This window comes from Brachyistius frenatus, unplaced genomic scaffold, assembly GCF_029030835.1.
Source record: "Brachyistius frenatus isolate BFR_SWC_R1_liver_20210118 unplaced genomic scaffold, ASM2903083v1 Contig_98, whole genome shotgun sequence".
Taxonomy (NCBI): domain Eukaryota; kingdom Metazoa; phylum Chordata; class Actinopteri; family Embiotocidae; genus Brachyistius; species Brachyistius frenatus.
In genome coordinates, this window is record NW_027210697.1 from 507,188 (window position 1) to 526,917 (window position 19,730).

The following is a 19,730-nucleotide window of genomic DNA, read 5'->3' on the forward strand; positions in this document are numbered from 1 at the left end:
TGTCACTTTGTGAACGACAAAGAGCAACACCGCGAATGTCCACAAGGAGAGACTGACACGAAGTGAGCGCTGTCGTCGTCGCCATCATTCACGGTGTGGAGATCACAAAGAGATTTGTTTGACAAACATGTTGTACAAACAGGTTTATTGTAAGCAGACTGAGCATCAGCGACAGGGCGGTTTCACACTGGCAGGACGGAATGTTTGGAAAACGGCACATTTGTGGCATTTTCAGACAAAAAAAAAAACAAACAAACAGCTAAAATAGGAAACCTACATCCCACCAATCAAAACTGATAACAAAGTTTTAGAGTGCTAATGTACTCAATTTTACAGAGCGTACACTTGAACGAGCAACAGCAACACGGATGATGTAATCATCGGTGTTAATTTTGCGTTATGAGAACTATAAAATATTCGTTGACATTGTTCATAAGTCAACTTTTAAAAATAGGACGAAATGTCTTACATTTTTGTCATTAAAAAAAAAAAAATCATCTGAAAGCTGGTCAAATGAGCTAATGATTATTTCAATGCAGGTTTAAACTCAGATTGTAGTATCTGCATTACGTCATTTTTCCATGATGGTACACACTAATCATCCACGCGCAGCACAAGATTAACGAGCCCTCAGCCGATACACACCAAGAAGGTCTCTTTTGTTTTCTTATTCAAACTTCCCCGTCCTGTTTTTGTGTTTATTTTTAGTCAAATGATTTTGGCCTTTAAATACATTGAGTGGAAATGAAATGTTCAAGAAGGATGCGCACAGATGCACAATTAAAAAAGCAAGTATATTAGCGCTCGAGGGGGACGGAGGACTTCATGCTTTGACTTTAATTCAGTGTGAAAGCGCCCTGAAACTCCTCACAGTGTAATCGAAGCCACTGACATTCAGGTGACTTTGATTGACAATCAGCAACAGGTTTTTTTTTGTACATTCACAGTACAGGCGTGACAACTGACTGACTGTTCTGCTACCTGCTGGACTGGTCAGCCTCTCCATTCATAGGGTTATTTTTGGTTGGACTTTAAATCTGCAGTGCGGGACTTTTGTCTCCCCCTTCTGCCGTGAGAGTAATTACAAAAACACTGTCGAAGTGCTTACATCGTAGACTCCTCTAGCATTTGAAATGGCTAGCGCTGTAGCTGAAAAAAGGAGGATAAATTGTTCTGAGCCTACAAACACCGGTGAAATTACTAATTTCACCATCACTATTTGATGCTTAAGAGTCAGATAGCATTTTGAAAGTCTACAAGAGCTTCATAATTCAATTATTTTCACAAGTTAACATAGCTGGAAGTTAGCAGGCTTGGCCAGCGTATGTCTCCGGTGCACATGCTCTACCCCATAGAGCAGCCCTGTATGGACATATCCGGCCAGGGCAGCAATGTCTCACCAGACACCAGATTTTTAAAACTTGATCTTGTGTTTATAGGCTGAATCCGCACTGTGTGGACTTGTTTGGCAACGGGCTTGAATGTAACGGACATTAATTTAAAAGTCCCGCACTCCACCATGATTTATTTAAGTAAAATTGCACTTCATCTTTCACTCATCCGTTCGCCGCACACACTGATGTTACTGATTGTTTGACTTAATCCTCGTTAAAGTTTTATTTAATAAAGTCGTGCATGGTCCGCCACCTCTTTGTTACTCCCATCAGCCGAGCTGGGCTGAGTCACATCAGTTCTCCAGTCTGTAGATTCACTCACGGAGGTTTGGCTTTCCTTCTTACCAAGAATGTTGTTTGCTATCGGAGCCAGAAAAGCATGATTAGAAAACACATTTATGATTGAAACACGACACCGTCAAAACAAAAAACTTTTTTCCTCTTTTGGATGAAATCAGCTGAAAACCTGCAGACTGACGAGGCACACAGGCTGAGAACCGAACACAGGCTCCTCCCACTCTTGACCTCCCGGTCCAAGACAGGAAGTATCATTGGTTTAAATTCCAGAAATGCTGAAGTGAAAAAAAAACTTGAATAAAGTTACATTTCTGATTCCAGTTTCAGTCTGTCAGGATCCTCTAGATCAGGACGGTTTGTGTTAAGATTTATTTAAAATAAATGGATGGATTATAAATGATACAAATTACAAGAAGTCTTATGTGGCTGGACAGCGAAGCAACTATATGGCCTCTTCCCACTGACTCTTCTTCAGGACAAAAGTGCTTTTCTTAAAAGAGGTTATCCCCATATAATGTCTATAAAGTCTCATAAAAAAAAAATTAAAAAAAAAGATATAAAAGGTCTGTGGTTCTTTCCCGCTCAGAGCAAAGCTTGTTGTGGTCAATCCCAGCAGTCGCAGACGGCAGGACGGGTCGTCGAAGGTCCCGACAAAATTAGATTTTTCAAGTTGAGCTGGAAAATATTTAAAGCAGCAGGAGTCTGCACAGAGAGGGGATCTGAACCCCGCCCCCCCTGGAGGGTGGAGGTGGCTGTCCACAGGTAATCCAGGAATATAAAAATATCTCGGCCCAAAAGCATCCTCAATGCAGCGCGATAGGATGTCCAACTGAAGGCAGACGTGGTGATTGATAAAAGTACAGGGGTCTGATTACCGTCCAAATCCCTCATAAACAAGACATGCAAGGTCCAGAGCTGGCTCAGATTTGGTTGATCAGTGCCAGAGGACCGTCGGGTGTGGCGACAGTCAGCCCAACTCGGCTGCAGGTCAGTCTGTTCGGTGGTCCGGGGGTCTGTCTGTAAGTCAGCCCATCGGTCGGCATGTTGGTAGGTGCGTAGGTTCGTCTGCAGGGATGCAGGTCAGCGTGAAGGTCCGTAGGCCCGGTCGGGAGACCGCCCATCAGTCGGCAGGTCAGTGTTTGCGTCACAGGTGTAGACTGATCTTGCCTTCTTTGGCGAGTTGGTGGATGACCTGCGTCTCGAAGTCGGCGCTGTGGACGCCGGTCTTCCTGAAGGCTCCGGCGTAGCGGTTTTCTTCCCAGTAGTGATGCCAGTTCCCCTGCTGGTCAGCGCCGTAACCGAACACCGACACCTTAAACACAGACGGGAAGGTGATGCTACGACGCACTACAGAGCCAAGTATGACAAGCTCGACACCTACCAGGCATACTCATAGTCTGCATTTAGCCACCTGGCGATGACGTGTCATGTGTGTGTCCTTTCGCATAATAATAATCGGTTACTTCCACATGTTGTAACAATAGCGGAGATTCCTTTATTTTCTTTCTCGTGGTGCATTCAAGGACACCAAATAATCAAGCATTGATTCAAAAGAAGTACGTGAATGTGGTCAATCAAATGTCCGAGCCTCCCCGACAAGACGGGTTTTGCTCTCAGCTGCATTATGAGTTTATATAAAGGCAGCTTAAGTTTGATGTGGATGAAGATACAGGCTCCGCCCCCTCCGCCCTCCTACCTGGTCACAGATGTGCAGAGCGAAGATAATGGCCAGCATGCCGGTGGACGGGTAGCGACCGTGACGTTCGGTCCAACGATCGTGAACGTACTTAAAGAACACCGGGTTCACCACCAGAACCTGCACAAACACAGACCGCGTTACCATGGTAACATGTTATATTTGCTGCTCTCTATAGTAGGGTCGGCGGTAGGTGTTTGCAAAAGCACTCGCAAGAGCTAAACTGACCGATTTAACATAATTAAAACACTCCTTTGAAATCCTGTACAGAAGTTGAAGGAAACATAATAAACCAAGAACTACAACTATAGACAGACGGAAACTTGAGAGCAGAAGTTGAAACTTCCTCAAAACAGAAATAATGAGGAGGCAGTAACAACTGTGAAAAAAATGTAGAAGAAACATGAAGAAGTCTTACCTTGTCTTTATCCGCATCCACCCTCTCTTTAACCCTCATGTAGGTCCTGAAAACAAACACGCCGAGTTATACAACAATATTATATTATTCTAGTTTGTTCTGTCTATACACATGTATTCTGTTTCTGTATATGATCATGAACTGTCATTTCAGGTCTATATACAATATAATATGTGATTGCTAAGTTCAGATGTAAAGATCTGAGTACAGATTTAAAGCCGACTATTTCATCAACTATGTATGAGCATATAATTCAGCTTACAAAAGGTACATTTTTTCGTACTTTGTGGAATATTACTGTACATAATAAATGCAGATTATACTAAAACCCTGTACGTCAAAATGTTTCACACACAAATAGGTAATTCATATATGAGCTATGTATATGTATAATTAGCATTTTTTTTAAATACATTTTGTCCTGTCCAATGTTAATGTTTAATTTGTGTGTATATATAACTATATATTTTTGATTATTTTTACTGAATTTTGATGATATTTCTCTGAATATTCAGTACATTTGAATTATATTTGTGGTTATATGTCGTACATTTTGACCTGGCCGGTGGACAGCGCGCTGGTCAGCCACTCCAGGTCTCTCAGTTTGAACGGCAGCAGGACGAGGCTGACACCGCGATCAACGTCCACCGCGCTCTCCGGGTACAGGAAGTGATGCGTCGTCCGGTTCCCAACGTCGTTCTCAAATCCTCGAGTCACCGCCTTGTTCATCCTGAAGAGGAGAAAGATGAAGAATAAGGCGAGGCCTGTGTGTGTGTGTGTGTGTGTGTGTGTGTGTGTGTGTGTGTGTGTGTGTGTGTGTGTGTGTGTGTGTGTGTGTGTGTGTGTGTGTGTGTGTGTGTGTGTGTGTGTGTGTGTGTGAATGGACTTGCGTACCTGATCACAGAGCCATGAGAGTTAATCAGGTTGCCATGTCCAGACTTCCTCAGGTTGCCAGAGTTGCCGACCACCGCGCAGCTACGGCAACGGAAGGGGAGGGGCTTGAAGTCCACAGTGGGCGGGGAAATGACCCGGAACATCTCTGACATCACTTTCGCTAAAGTCTGGTCGTTACCGGACCGCTGAAGACTCTGTGGATAGGCGGAGCGTATCCCATTATTTTTATGAAGCTTTTTATATTTAAATTCTGCTGAATCACCATCCAAACTAAAAAAAAAAAAAAAAAAAAAAAAACAGCTTTTTTAAAAGCTTTAATTCTTATTTTGTTTTAGGCCATTTGTTTTTTGTGAATGTTTTAAGAGTTGAAAGTTGGTGGTTATCTTTGTCTTTTATTTTTGTCTTCTATGAAAGTAAATTTAATACTTTTTAACAGTGATGAGATAAAACTAAATATTTGGGAATGTATAATGGACAATTTTCTGTATTTTCTTTTGGCCTACATGTTTTTACAGCGTAACTAAACAGTTGCTCTTTATGTACGAACAGCCCACACCACATACACACACAGTATATACTGCATACTGTTTACTGTGGACCAGACTGATGATGTTAGCAGCATTACTGCCCCCCCTCCTTTTAATCTACTAATGGTTTCTGCAGCAGGAATTAATCTATAAACGCCGGAAAAAGACTCAGACATTCGTCTCCCCGTGCAGACTGCTGACAGCTTCCACAAATCAGAGGCATTTTCAATTTTCTGAAAATCAAATTTTCCATTATTGGTCCTCGCTATTGACTGAAACGTTCTGCAGTATAATACAAACTCTCCTTTCGACTTTTCATACAAAAAAAAAAAAATCTTTTCTCTGATTTACTGATAGTCAGCGTGGACACATCGATGCAGTGCTGTCAGGTCACTTTCAGTGAGCAGCCTGCAATTATTTCCTGAATGATGGCTCAGACTTTATCGCTCTTAAACCACATTCAATCACTGAAAAAAGAAAAACAGGGATGCCTGAAAATCGTGTTAATGTAAAATCTTTCCATGAACTTCCTTTGGTGATTTACTCAACTGTTAAAGTATCAGTACTGATATTATCTGTAGTTTAATCACTGATTGTGGTATAAGATTATAAGATATTATAGGATTTATGTGTAGAAAAATTTATTCCAATAGGGATTTGAGTTGCTTTTGGACACTGACAGTAAAACTGCTGTTCATGATATAATCTCTTACTTTAGATTATTGATTTATGCAGATTAACAGATTAAACAGTATAAAAACTGATAAAAAATAACATGTCAAGCTCAAACTAACACAATGGTTCAAAGACTTTTATTTTGAAGGCAGAACTTTAGCTTGAGCAGGAACAAAACATTGATAATAATCCTGTTTATTCAAACTAAACTTTTTAATTTGGATGTCAAACCTTAGACCGATGAATCAACGTGCAGATATGTATTTTTAAATCCTCAATAAGAAGAACAGAAGAAAAACCGCATTATTTCTACTTTTCGTCCTTACCAGCCACCATGTGAGCGCATCGGGGTCAAAGTTGTCGTTTGTGTTTCGCAGGATGGGTTGCTGTTTTGGGTCGTAGCGTCGGCTGAACCAGTCCGAGCCGTCCAGGTCTGCAATGCAGGACTCAGAACAACTACACAGCCTGAAAAGAAGACAACACACTGGAGTCAGACAGGTTCAGATCAGGGAATCATGGGATACAGAGTCCATCAACGTCAGCGTGTTACCTCAGGTCGTTCTGGGACTCCTCTATAACCTCCTCTTCCTCCTCCTCCGCCTCCTCGTCCTCGTCATCGTCCTCATCCTCATCCTCGTCATCCTCCTCGCTCTCAGGCTGGGTGATGCTGGGAGGAGGAAGGGTCAGCTCCGCAGGAGGCGCTGTGGGTTTGACCACTGCAAACAAACCAACAGAGACTCAGAGAACAATGCATCATGGGAGCTCTACGCGATCACGACACTTCTACAGCTAATTGTATAACGATAGACTGTAAATAAAAGTGGACGAGCTTCTGGGTCTGAAAAATGACGCCAATGCGGAAGAACCTTAAAGTGCAATGCCACTGAGGGCCACTAGGGGCCGGCAACAAAAAGGCTCCAGCTCCATAGACTCCCATTCAACTTTTCTCATGAAATACAAAGACAATACATTTTTTGCATGAGTCATTTTGGTGTCTTTTGCTACAATTCCTCCTTCTTATTCGTTTTCTGGCGGTCTTTACACTCACTTTGAGCCGTAATGCCTTCGGCAGTGCTTCTATTAATCACATATAAAAACTACAGGGATTTGGCTAAATTGCTGAAGGCCGCTTATGGTAGCACACCACAATAAGGTCTCGCAGTTATAGATTTAATTTCATATTTAGTCCAAATACGACAAATGTAATGATATTGTGGAAAACGTTCAAACTGTTAAAAGCGCTATCATCAGACTGTCTATTCATCACACCGCCTCACCTGTCTCCCTGCTGATGGGCGTGGCCCGGCTGTTGGGCGGGGCTAATGACAAAACCAGGAAATGTCTCTTCTGGATGCGCTGGCTAGCGAGCATGAGGATGAGGATGGTGGCGATCACCAAGGCAACACACAGCTTCCTCCTCGACAACATAGCTGGTCGGACTAGAGGCGGGCGGCGGCAGGAGGGAGGATGTGTTGTTGAGCTGTCAATCGACCGGCTATGTCAGCATAGTTGGACGGTGTCATCTGCCGTCATCTGGGCATTTTGCTCTCGTCCTTCCACTCGTCTCCATGAAGCCTGACCCGTCGCTACTTTCCGATTGGTGGAGACGGGATCTGTGGCCACAGACAGAAACACATAGTGCCATCAGGTTAGAAAAAGTAGACATTATATTTTCATTTGCTGTATTAATGACAACTAATTTCTCTCCGTATAGTTGGACACGAGTGAATGTTTAGCCGACAGATAACAAGAGATGAACCATGTGAGACATCATGCTCTGAGGCACGTTTAGTTAAGTTGGCGAGATGACCGAACAGATGTCTCTTTGTTTGTATATTTATAAAGAATCAACATACAAATAAGATTTGGGGATTTTTCTGTTTTACTCCGAACGGCTATCCACATACTCCCATAGCTCCATAATTCAGATCAGTTATCCATAAACAAAATGATAATCTAACATCATATGTATAAAACAATTATACTCAATAATATAACTTTTTTTTTAAACATTTGATAAAATCCCAACAACTAACATACACTTATAATGTTTAATAAAGTTTATCCATAATAAACAAACAACTTTCACATTTTCTAACATTCATTAGGTAATTGTAACAAAATAAGTGAATGCCTATAGAGTAATTGTGTTTGACAAAAATCGGACAAATTATCCATAACAAACTTATTACCATGTTCATTTTATCTATCGACAACAAACTCATCATCACTTGGAAACAAGTCATATTCTCCAACAAAAATAATTATCAGTAAAACGCTAATTATGGACATAAATATACCGATAAGATCGATACGAAAACACACGATCTATCACAAAATAAAATCCTGTAATCCAAAATGCTAATTTCCTACAACAAACTAATTATTCATAACAAAATAGCAATGTATTTATATACTATTATATCAATAATTACAAACAAACTGCAGGAAATTATCTCAAACAATTCATTAAAAAATTATCCACAACAAACAATTTAAAGCAAACCATGTACACCACAATGACAACAACAACAAATACCAAAGCTCAACTTCTCTGTGAACAAACTTATCCAGAATATTACAAAAGAGGAAAAGGAGGTGCTCTTCAAAACAAAGAACATCATCGCTATGTTTCAGCCCAGCAGTTGTTGATTACATCATCACTGCTGCTGATGGTTAGGAAGGTTGCATGAGGACATCATCATCAACAACGAACACAAACACCCTGCCCACTACCTTGAGAAACACTAAAGGACAAACAGAGGCCCTGAACTGGATTTTGGCCTCCTCCTCCTCCTCCCACCTCCCTCACCTCCCCTCTGCTCCTGCAGGAATGTCTCCCTGCAGACAAACTCGGTCTCTGAATACCAATCAGATCTGGATTCGGTTCAGCTTCTCCTGTTTCAGCGCTTGCTCCCCCTGTCCGCTTCAATGTCCCCCTCTCTCTCACTCACTGTGTCTGTGTGTGTGTGTGTGTGTGTGTGTGTGTGTGTGTGTGTGTGTGTGTGTGTGTGTGTGTGTGTGTGTGTGTGTGTGTGTGTGTGTCTGTGAAGTCAAACCTGTCAGCTAACCTGTGTGTGTGTGTCTTTCTTCACTACTCTGTGCTGTGTAACTGATAGCTATAACAGTTTATTCCACAGTATTTGTTCCAACTGCTATAAAACACGTACACTCTCTCTCTCTCTCTCTCTCTCTCTCTCTCTCTCACACACACACACACACACACACACACACACACACACACACACACACACACACACACACACACACACTGCTAATACTATTAGTCCACCAGCACCACTAAAGCTCCTTTAATATCCGACACCATGTTGGGTACACATTGGTAGAAAGTAGTAGAAAGAAAGAAAAGTACATTTCATTGGGTGCTACATTTACAGACAATTCTCAGACACCTTTCAACTGACAGCTACAACTCCTTATAAGCTTTTACATAAAAGGTATGTTCACCCAAAAAAGTTCAACACATTTAAAAGTGGTTTCCAACTTTTCCGCTTTGACTCTTTGCAAAGCAGCAGTGTCAGGTCAGGTCAGGCACTATGATTGTTGTTAACATTTCCAACAAAGAGAGATTTCTCAAAGGGTTTCATTTAAACTGTTTGAAGTGCAGAGAGGATAAATAATTCAATAACTTACAAAGAAGGCGACCCCTCATATTTATCTTCTGACCCTTCGTAGGGGCCGGCTTCAATGCTGGGAACTAAACTAGCTCCCCCTCCACCAGCTGCAACAATAAAATGCTGCATGTGCAAACATGCATCAGCACAAAAAAATCTGACTGTTTTACTTCACAATGTCTCATTAACAGGGATCGTTTTTCTGTAGAGCCAGTTATTTGGATTTTTCACTCAAGTCTGATCTTTAGTGCTGAACTTTTATTTGCAATAGAGTATTTTTAGATGGATATTTGGTATGTTCAACATCAATCTGAGTTTTTTTTGTTTGTTTTTTCTTTCTTTTGGGTTTTGGGAGGCAGTAAAAAAAACGCCCGGATTCATTTTAATCCATGACACAATATCAACATAAATTAATCACATAAAAACGGCATATTTATCATTCCATGAACATAATAAGTGCATCTGGGTGTGCATTTGCTTCTGTTTTGTGTGTTTTTTAGGAGGAACCTTGTTCTGCCTCGGCATTTTTGACAGGAGCTGAGTTAGTGGGCCGATTCATTCAGCATCTAACTGGCCTGCCTGCACAGACAGCAGCTGCAAATACACCTCATGGATCAGGTTCTGGGTTGCAATGACAGATGGGCTGAAACAGTAAGTAATGTGTGGACTCTTTGTGTTTCATAGACGATATAACAACTTGAGCAATGTGAGATTAACAATTATTGATAATAAAGTTTCCCCAGGAGAAACATCAAAAGATTAAATATGGAAGATCCTGGGAAAAAGTCTTGGCAGGTATGCAATACACATTTTTAACCTTATTAGATTGACCGAATTAAAACGAAGAGCTGAAGAACTGACGTCACGTCTGGCTTGACTCAGTTCAACATACTTCTGTAACTTAATAATTGGAATTGCTCATGATTTTCAAATATTTAAAGAGTTATTAAAATATTTAAAAAAAACTAATATTGTTCTTCCTTATCTCCCCTGTTTTTAATCGCCGCCTGGATGCAATGCGTTGCTCTCGTCAAAAGGTGGCGGTAATGCACCTAAAAGCTGTTTGTCTACCCAAATTAAAGAAAATAAGGATAAGACCATGTTGCCACAAACGCTCGGTGGGTTCGAGGGTGTTGAATGGTTGAATAATAGTCACACAGTTACGAGCCAAACTTGAATAGTATTGTTGCTTGAAAATGCCCTATCCTATTTAATCATGCGATCGCTTGTTCAGACGAGACTTTATCAGTAATCAACATGGAAAAAAAACAAAAACATTTTGAAAGCTAGGAAGCAGGAAACGAGGAGGCGAGTCACAACAGATGCTAATTGCCACACAACCACAGTCACGCATTTTTGTTAGTTGCTCATATCTTTCCTGCCAAGCTCCTGGATTAGCATCTGCATTGGGGTGGTAGCTCACGGTGTGACTGTGTGCCGTGTTAACTGTGCAAACTCGTCCCGGTACAAAGGGCTTTCATACAGAAGCAGCTCAGACCGAACCGTTCAGCTGGATATTTGGTCTGAACCTGATAGTTCAGACAAAGTGCAGCGATACGTCGATTAACAGCTGTTAAACATTAACTCGAAAAATGAAGAAGTTCGTAACGAATCAAATACTTTTAACTAAACTCAATATTGAAGCGTGACGAAATATTTTTGGTGTACACTCCAGCGTGTTATCTACATACTTATCTATTCCATGTTTATTCATACAGGGACAAGTATGTAGTATGAAACATATTTGCAAAGAGGCACGTAAAATACACAGAACTTAAGAATAAATACAAACGTTAAACTCTCCGTGTTAAATCATCACATCAAACAGTGAACTACTCGAAGACATCAAGTTGTTTTGAGTGCAAATGATTTAAAAAAAAAAAAAAACATCTACTTTAAACTCAGACCGTGTGCACGAGCGTATTCAAATGGTAAAAGTTAAAGTGATCGTTAGAGGTATGATGCGATATTACCATCTGTAGACTGTGGTTACTCGAGCACTTTAAAACAAGTCACTTTCTGATTTTGGACCCATTTGTGATCAATTCAGTAACCGTGGCAACGCGTTTAGGTGTAGTGAATCTGTTCTCTTATAAATTCAGGTCCGACAGCCCAAGTTTCGCCCAAAACACTGTCAGTGCGAACGGGCTCAGGGACAAACAATTTTGAAGACACTAAAAGTAAAGTGAGGATGCTTTTAAATATAATAGTGAACATAGTTATCATCATTATTATTCAACCTTAATCTAAGATGCAGTAAAAGAAAAACCCAAATGAAAACAGCCTCAGTTCTCCTCTGCCCCCTTACTCACGTGTTTTAAAAGGACTTGGCAGCTCCTGGAAAACTTTCCACAGTTTTTAAGTGGACAGTGTTTTCTGTTTCTTTATGTAACCCCAGACTAACTCTCGATTTTGCCCTCGTTCTTGTTGGTCCATAGGTCTGTTAAAGAATAACTTTGTGATTATCGGACCGAGACAGATAAGAGTTTAAACATCTAAAGATCCCAAATTTTTGCTCAATACTGCACGGGCAGCATGCCAGCGATCACACGTCTCTAACTTTATTACCTTCAAAGAACTGCTTTCTGATTTAACCTTCCTGTTGTCCTCGGGTCTTTAGTGACCCATTTTCAAAACCGTTTTGGGTCACGAAAGACGCGAGGGCAACAGGAAAGTATTAGTGATCTTTTCCTTAAAAATCATTAAACCAAGTTTACTCGGTGCAAAAATGACTGAAAATTGGTTCAACGCTGAGATCAAAAAGTTGTTCTCCCTTCATGACGAAGATGAGATAAAGGAGGCAGATGAACAGGCCCAAACAGGTCACACTGTGTATTATGCATAACTTCCTGCACTGTCTAGTGCCTAAAATAAAGCTGCGAGGAACATAACCGTAAAAGTCACAAGACTGCCGTCGCTTATGCGGCTTGACGAAACCAGAAACGGTACGTTCAAAATGAATGGAAAAGCGCTTAAGTGAGCATGAGTACTATTTAGGCTTCCAAAGACTGCTTTGTGTAAGTATCAGTTTTAATTTGATTTTGAATTAAATTATGATTCACAAAAACTACTGTCTTTTGGTTCTCCAGTTACTCTCCCTGCCCAAAGACTGTGTCACGAACGTCTGAAAAGCGAGTTCGAAACCCCAGCTGAGAAAACGTCTATTTAAATGCTCGTAAACACGCAGTCGAAGAGATGAAAGGACAGGGGAGGGTAAATGACTCAGCTGAGTCACAGTCTGTATGTTATTTTAGGGGTTTACAGGGTGAGGAATGAGGAGGGGGGGGGGCAGGAGGGTGGTGACGATGTTAAAGGTCACATGGTTTCCTGTGCCGAGGAAACTTTGCGACAGCCCTCCCTCCTGTCCCACTCGCTCGCTCTCGCTCTCTCTTTCTCAATGACCTCTGACCTCAGCGTTGACACCAAGATGGAAACCAGCTGCAGTGCTGATGGGAATATATCGGCGAGCTGGAAAATAACGACACCACAGAAGAAGAACGGTGCCGGATCTCACGCAGACTGCCTGAGCGGCGAGGATTAAAACTTTAATGTCCGTACTGTTTCCACAGAGCGACCGTCCTCAGGGAGGAGACTCCGCCAACTCTTTCATTGTGGGTATTTTTTTTTTTTTTGCCTTTATTTGGTCACAGACAGGGACGGGAGACGAGCCAGGACGACATGAAACAAAGGTCCCTGTTGTAGCTGAAGCTCTGTAAAGATTGTTCTTGTGGGAGCGGTTGACATGAATGAAGTTTAAAATATTTAGTAATTAATGACCTGGAAGAAAAAGGTTTTGTGATTTCACAGAATACTAGAAAAAAAAAAACATCATATATTTCTATATGTAGAAATAGTCTCTCCTGATTAGAGGAGACATGTCTCCCCAATACTCATTATGTTTAGTAAAACTATTTTAAGGGTCAGTTACACTAAACACATGTGCTGTAAACTCTGCTGCGCAACATCAGAATCAGTTTTGCGAAATATCAGAAGCCACAAAAACCCCCAAGAACTGATGTCCAGGAACTCTCCGAGAAACTAAAGAAGCCTTCAGCTCTTTTATCCGTTTCAAATGTCGTCTAAAGCCCGGAGAAAATCCGGCAAAGTGGTCAACTTTTCACAAAAGAAACCGTTTAGTGAAAATAAAAACTTTTGTGTGGACACGTATGACGTTTATTTATATAGTGCGGTTTTCTGCAACAGCTGCAGCCTCCTAGGCCGCTTCAGTTTAAAAAATAGGTCAATGGTTCCTTTATTTCCACGACGTAACCATGACGGAGAGAGAAGTGCTCAGAGTTTTATGCTCAATAGTACGAGTAGTACTTGTGCACTCAAAATAGCAAGTCTTAATACTTAAGTACACAATTTGGCCCGTCAATCAGAGGATTTTTTTTTTCCCCGTAGCAACATGTTGTTGTGTCGAAGCACAATAGACAAAAACAAAATAGAGTTGATCCTGGTCCCTCGATGGAAACTCAGGTGGAGGAAATGAGTTTCTCTCTTCAGTTTCTGAGTTTCATCCTGCGGGGAAACGTTCCTGCTCACGAATACAGTGTGGTCTCATTTCTTGTCGTTTTGTCTCAGACTTTACGAGCGTGGTCGACGGTGAGGACGGTGAGCGTAGCGGACGACAACGTTAGCAGAACAGTGCGTGTTCAGTTAAACCTTATTTGTCAGTGAATAAAAGCTGCAGGTCCTCAACAGCCGAGCCAAGTCTCTACCTGCTGGATAAAGTGAAAGGGTTTGCCTGATGTTTGTGACACCTGAGCAGGCTCACTTTAGGTGGACTGACCTTTTACGGTGGGCCGTCTTTTCTCATTTTATTGTCAATGTCAGCCACTTCCAAACAGAGAACAAAGAGACGTCTGGCTTTATTGGCAGTTTCAGATTTTCTTTCTTGTGAGATGTTTTAGGGTTTATAGTAACTTTGCTGTTGTAAACTTTACTGTTGCTGCTGTAGAAACATATTTGGTCATATTTCAAAATCATTCTCTGAGTATTTACCTTCTTTAAATGATTATTTAAACCAAATTATGAGTTTCGATGAATAAATGGTAATTGATAAAGTTACACAAAATGTGGACGGTGCACGTCAGGAACAAGCCCAAACTTTTCCTGTACCAACACTGAGACTTTCGACTTTGAAGGTGAGATCATAGGCTGAATGTTTAATTTCTTCTCTAGTTAAAAGAATAATTTCAGTTTCAAAAAAACAAAGTAAACCTTTGATGGAAGAGAGAGCCAGAAAGCCAGAGAGCCAAAGGGAGGCAGCCATTAGCTTATTAGTTTTGGAGCACTATCCAGTTTTGTTTAACCTCTCATGTCTGAATAAATACTGCTCCATGGCACCCGAACTGTGTCCCAAATCAAAATCCAAACGACACTGATTCACTGAAGTTTTTTGTTGTTGTATGTTTACACATCATGCTCGTGTTCATATTTGAAGTGTGAACTTGTAGCACAATATTCTTCCACGATGCACAGAAGGATAAAACAAACCAAAACAAAAAGCAAAATCCTAAATCCTTTGCTTGATCCCAGCACTTCATGAGTGCAGTGTTTCCACGGACAGTGTTATTTCTGTTAAGTATGGCTGACCTGAAACAGGGTGGAAAATGTGTCGAGCTCTAAAAGGTTCAGGGAGGCTAGAGAGTCTTTCTATCCTAGTGAGGACACTAATTGACGTAATGCAATCCTAAACCCTTTGATCTTAACCTAAGTCTAACCATAACCCTGAAATCAAGTCTAAAACCTCAAACAGCCCTTTGAAGAGGTAATGCAGAAATGTCTTCCTTAAGAAGGTTTCAAACTGCACACGCACTTGAACTCATTGACATTACGTATTCCCCCGGCCCCTTCTTAATAACATAATCCCAATTTTGAAACCATATTAACCATTAACCATAACCACCTTAACCCGAAAACAGTCCTCTCGAGGTCAGGGCAGGCCATAACGTTCCTTCTCCTCAAACTCAAACTGGTCTTTACAAAGATAAATGTACATGAATGTTCAACTCACACACACGTAAACATGCTTTACTCAGAGTGAGTCAGACAAACCCGAAGATTGAAATAAAAACGCTGCTCAGCCACTTCCTGTTCCTCCACTCACTCAGACAGACAGACGTTTACACTCACTTTGAAATTCTGCAATTTAACAGTATAACAGTATTGCAGGGTGCCAATGTGTTTCTTTGAGTAATAAATGTCCTTGTGGTCCATCTGTCTGCTCCGTAAAGACAACACCTACATCCTGTCTGCCTAAGCTTTTCCTTACTTGGGTCAAGGCTCATATTGTGCAGATTTCTAAAACTAATCTCAATGTAATTCAAGGCTGTAGATATGAAACGGACTTGAAGCACGTAGACAAGACGGTGAGCCTGTAACAATCAGTTTCTGTAGTTCAGATTTAGAACCGGGCCTCTATACTTACATCGGCCCAAATACTGTCTCTCAGACCACACACACCCTGCCTCTCTGTCTATAATTATGTTAAGTGTTTTCAGTATCCTGTTTCAGCATAAATACTACCAGGTCACCATAAGGCAAGAGTCCTTTACGGGAATATTATGTAGACCAAAAGAGATCGATACAGTAAAATAAAGCACATAACGCAGTCGAGAAAATTCATCATCATGGAACAAAACAGCCCCAGAAATACTAGAAAAACTAGGAATACCATAAAAGATGATGGTCATCCAACTACTATAGGAGTATTATGATAAAGTACAGCAACTGATTACGACAGACGTGCTGATCACCACAGATTATTATTACATTTTATAGTTAATTCAATAGTATCATTATAGATAATAGATAATAATTCATACAGGAAAGTCTACCCAACAGGAACAACAGACAACTATAAACATTAGAGAATTAACTACGGTTGAACTTTTTGTTCCATTAGATCAGCATTTATAAAGTCCGAGCAGACCAACTCAGTGCAGGAAACAAACTCAGGAATATTATAGATATAAATAATTTATATCGTCTGTGCTGTTTCTTGTGCTGCTTTGATGCTAAACAGCCTCCTCCTGAGGATCAGTTAAGTTTTTTTCTGATCAGGAAATCACTACATTTTATCCTAAATTTATTTTTATTTATTTTTTTATTTTTTTAAATGTAGGGGATTATATAAATTTGGTGTATTACAAAATGAAAACATAGCAAACAGACAAGCTATCAATTAAGAGGTGGCAACACAGTAGAATATAGTAATGCAAAAATTAGACCAATTATGTTTTACTGACATATTATTTAGATATTTCTGGAAAAGTACAGAAAGAAAATTGACTGAACTAATATTATTGGAGTATTTACATAATAGTGCATCGACCGGCTGTGGAATATTATGGAAACACTGATGAAATATCATAGAAATACCTGCAAGTGTTTACCACAACTGCTCTGTCTCTTGTGCTGCTGTAATGCTAAATTACCCTCACGAAGATCAATAGTTTGATCTCATCTCAAGCATACCTCTGGAAAAGTGTAGGAAATCAAATGACTAATTGTTTGCGGTAAAACAAAATGTGCAGAACAAACATGAAGCGTGTCTGGAAACTGCCGATGTTATAATGAGGGAGAGCTACATGAAGATAACTACAGAACACCTGCAGACAAATATTAGAGAGATAACAACATAGTGAAGTAAACAGACCAAACAGGGATATTATAGGAGTGTATAATCTATAAAAACACCATCAGAATATGAAATAACAGGGCCTGTCAGTAAATATTTACATTATTTATATAACATTTCATCAGTATTCTGTTTACTGGGCTGCGTCTATTTTGCCTTAACTGCACTCTACTGTATTATTTTCTCATGTTGTTCCTGTAATATGCTTTTGGTGATAGTCTGTAATTATCCCACTAAGAGTCAACATAATTTACAGTTTGCTTTTTGTTTTCTTAGATAAATTGTTTGTGGAACACTTTTATGTGTTTCACTGCATTTTTGTCTCCCAGTAGTTCGATATTATAACATGTTACTGTCGAATTTAGTAGAAACCAAACTGATATCCGGGGGTAAAATAAATTCTGATATGTCCGCTGATATTCTTTATTTATCTCTCTCTCCACCCATAACAGATTTTTATCTAATAACAGATAGCATACAATCACATCAACTTACAGCAAACTGTTAGAGGAAGTTATAGTAAAGGTCATCAAGCTTCATCAATAACATGCCTGCTTTATTGCTCTTCACATGTTAGACCACAAACATTTGATTAAAGATGGCCATTATCCCCCCAAAAAAACTATGATTCAATGATGGGAGTTGCAGTAACAGCACCGCAGTAGACACGCTGCTGGTGTAGACTATAGTAAAATGCAGAGCACTAAATTATAGTAAAAAAAAAAACAACCAACAACAATTAAATCAATATAGACACTATTTAAGAAGAATTGAATTGAAGTGTATGGCATTTATAAAAGAAAAATACTTTTAACGACCCACAAAGTACACAAATGTTATAGGAATACACAACTCCAAAAGACACACCGAGTATAATAGAAATACTGTAGTCCTAGAGGAGATATTATCAGCCATATGCTCCCCACACACAAAACATACACATTATAATACTATAGAAAAAAAAAAAAACTAATGTTAAAGAGGTCAAGTAACAAACTAGAGCCAACGTTATAACGGTATACTGTCAGGGACGCCAACAACTAACGGGTCTGAAGGGAATATAGTAAAAACAGACCCGGCAGAAGTTTACCAAGAGTGCTGCACAGGACAGTAGGTGTTGGATACTACAGGACCATGAAGTACAATAAGGTCCACCAACAGACCAACTGCTGAGGCAATTAGGAGTCCTGCAGAAATAACAGAGAAAGTTGTTGAGAAAGTCTAAAGTTTGTGTCCCCCCCCTCCACCCCACACACCTCCCCACCTCCCCTCCCTCCCTACCACCTCACCCCTCGTCGGCCCCCCGTTTCTCTTATCGATCTCGCGCTCCTTCCCCTCTCCAACTGACAACACAAAACTGCAAAACAAATAAACAAACAATGCAAACAGCAGAAAACAACAAACCGCCGTAAAATCGGGGGGGGGGGGGGGGGGGGAAACCGCAGGAAGTTTGGTGGAAACTTTGCGAACTTTCCAGTACTCGGGTCTCGGGTCTCCCCCCCCCAACGCCGTCACACACAAGCGGGGAACCGTACCCGGGTCCAGACATGGCAATGACTCGGTTATCAGCCGGTAAAACCTGCCCAGGGCTCCGTGAAGCAGACGCAGAGGACAACTTACGTGGAGGAGCGGCGGCGGCGGCGGCGGCAGCAGCGGCGGCGGCCGGTTGGTTTTTCTTCTTCTCCTTCTTCTTCTTCTCTCTTTGTGAATCTACAGCATCATGCAGAGCGGAGCCCTTCCTACCGACGGAAGGAAGGGGGGCACGATAAGGGGCGTGGCAAAAGAGGGGGCGGGGTTTTTTTTTTTTTTTTTTTTTTTTTTTTACTATTTAGTGCGTTTTTTTTGGGGGGGGGGGGTGTGTGTCAGATGTGTTTCGCAATAGTGCGTGTGCGCTTTTAAAACTTAAATTATGGGGGAAATGAATCTGTTTACAATTTCACTATGGAGAACTTCCCCTCTTCCTTTTAGGGACATGATTTTAAGTACACATAACATGACAGGCAGGTTTACATTAGTGTGAGGTTTAAATTGGTTTGGGTCAGGCAGGAAGTCATTATGGTTATTTTTCAAAGAAAAAGGAAGTCTTCAGGAAATCAATACACTCCTCCTCGGATGTGATGCAGAGATGGGTGGTGTAACTCCACAGAGGTGGTTGGCTATCATCAGCAAGTTTAAAGTCACAAAACCTTCACTTCTGAAAAATCTCAATTTCTCAAAAGTGAAACACCATTGGTCGCATTTTTACGTCACAATTTCACTTCTGTGGTTTTGGTTTTTCATGTTTTGAGTTGTTGGGCTTTTTCTTTTTTTTTTTTTATAAACTGAAGATTAAAACAAGTTGGAAACACAACTGTGTATCTCATAAACAACACCATTAAGTATATATATATATAGTCAAACAATATACTCAATGTGAGAAACATGAGATTCTGGTAGATGACGACCAACAGTTTAATTAGCCTTCTACTCAATTACTGTGAAATCATGTTTTGCTCATTATTTTTGATACGGCGAGCTACGATAAATACTAAAATACAAATGTGGCTAAG

At 40.6% G+C, this 19,730-nt stretch overlaps 1 protein-coding gene across 2 annotated transcripts; it reads right to left on the bottom strand.

Moving 5' to 3' along the window:
- Nucleotides 1-101: 101 nt before the first annotated feature.
- Nucleotides 102-18,919, bottom strand: st3gal8 (ST3 beta-galactoside alpha-2,3-sialyltransferase 8). 2 transcript variants are annotated; one of them, XM_069711235.1, is made up of 9 exons: nt 18,802-18,919; nt 7,179-7,514; nt 6,452-6,617; nt 6,228-6,366; nt 4,700-4,893; nt 4,356-4,535; nt 3,806-3,851; nt 3,388-3,507; nt 102-3,003 (listed from the first exon to the last, which is right to left on the bottom strand). In XM_069711235.1, exons 2-9 carry the CDS (start codon nt 7,327-7,329, stop codon nt 2,836-2,838), a joined length of 1,164 nt encoding a protein of 387 aa, XP_069567336.1. In that variant the 5' UTR covers nt 7,330-7,514; nt 18,802-18,919; the 3' UTR covers nt 102-2,835. The 2 variants fall into 2 exon arrangements, with proteins under 2 accessions (XP_069567336.1, XP_069567337.1); XM_069711236.1 differs by lacking the exon at nt 18,802-18,919 and adding an exon at nt 11,849-11,930.
- Between the last annotated feature and the right edge of the window lie 811 nt (nt 18,920-19,730).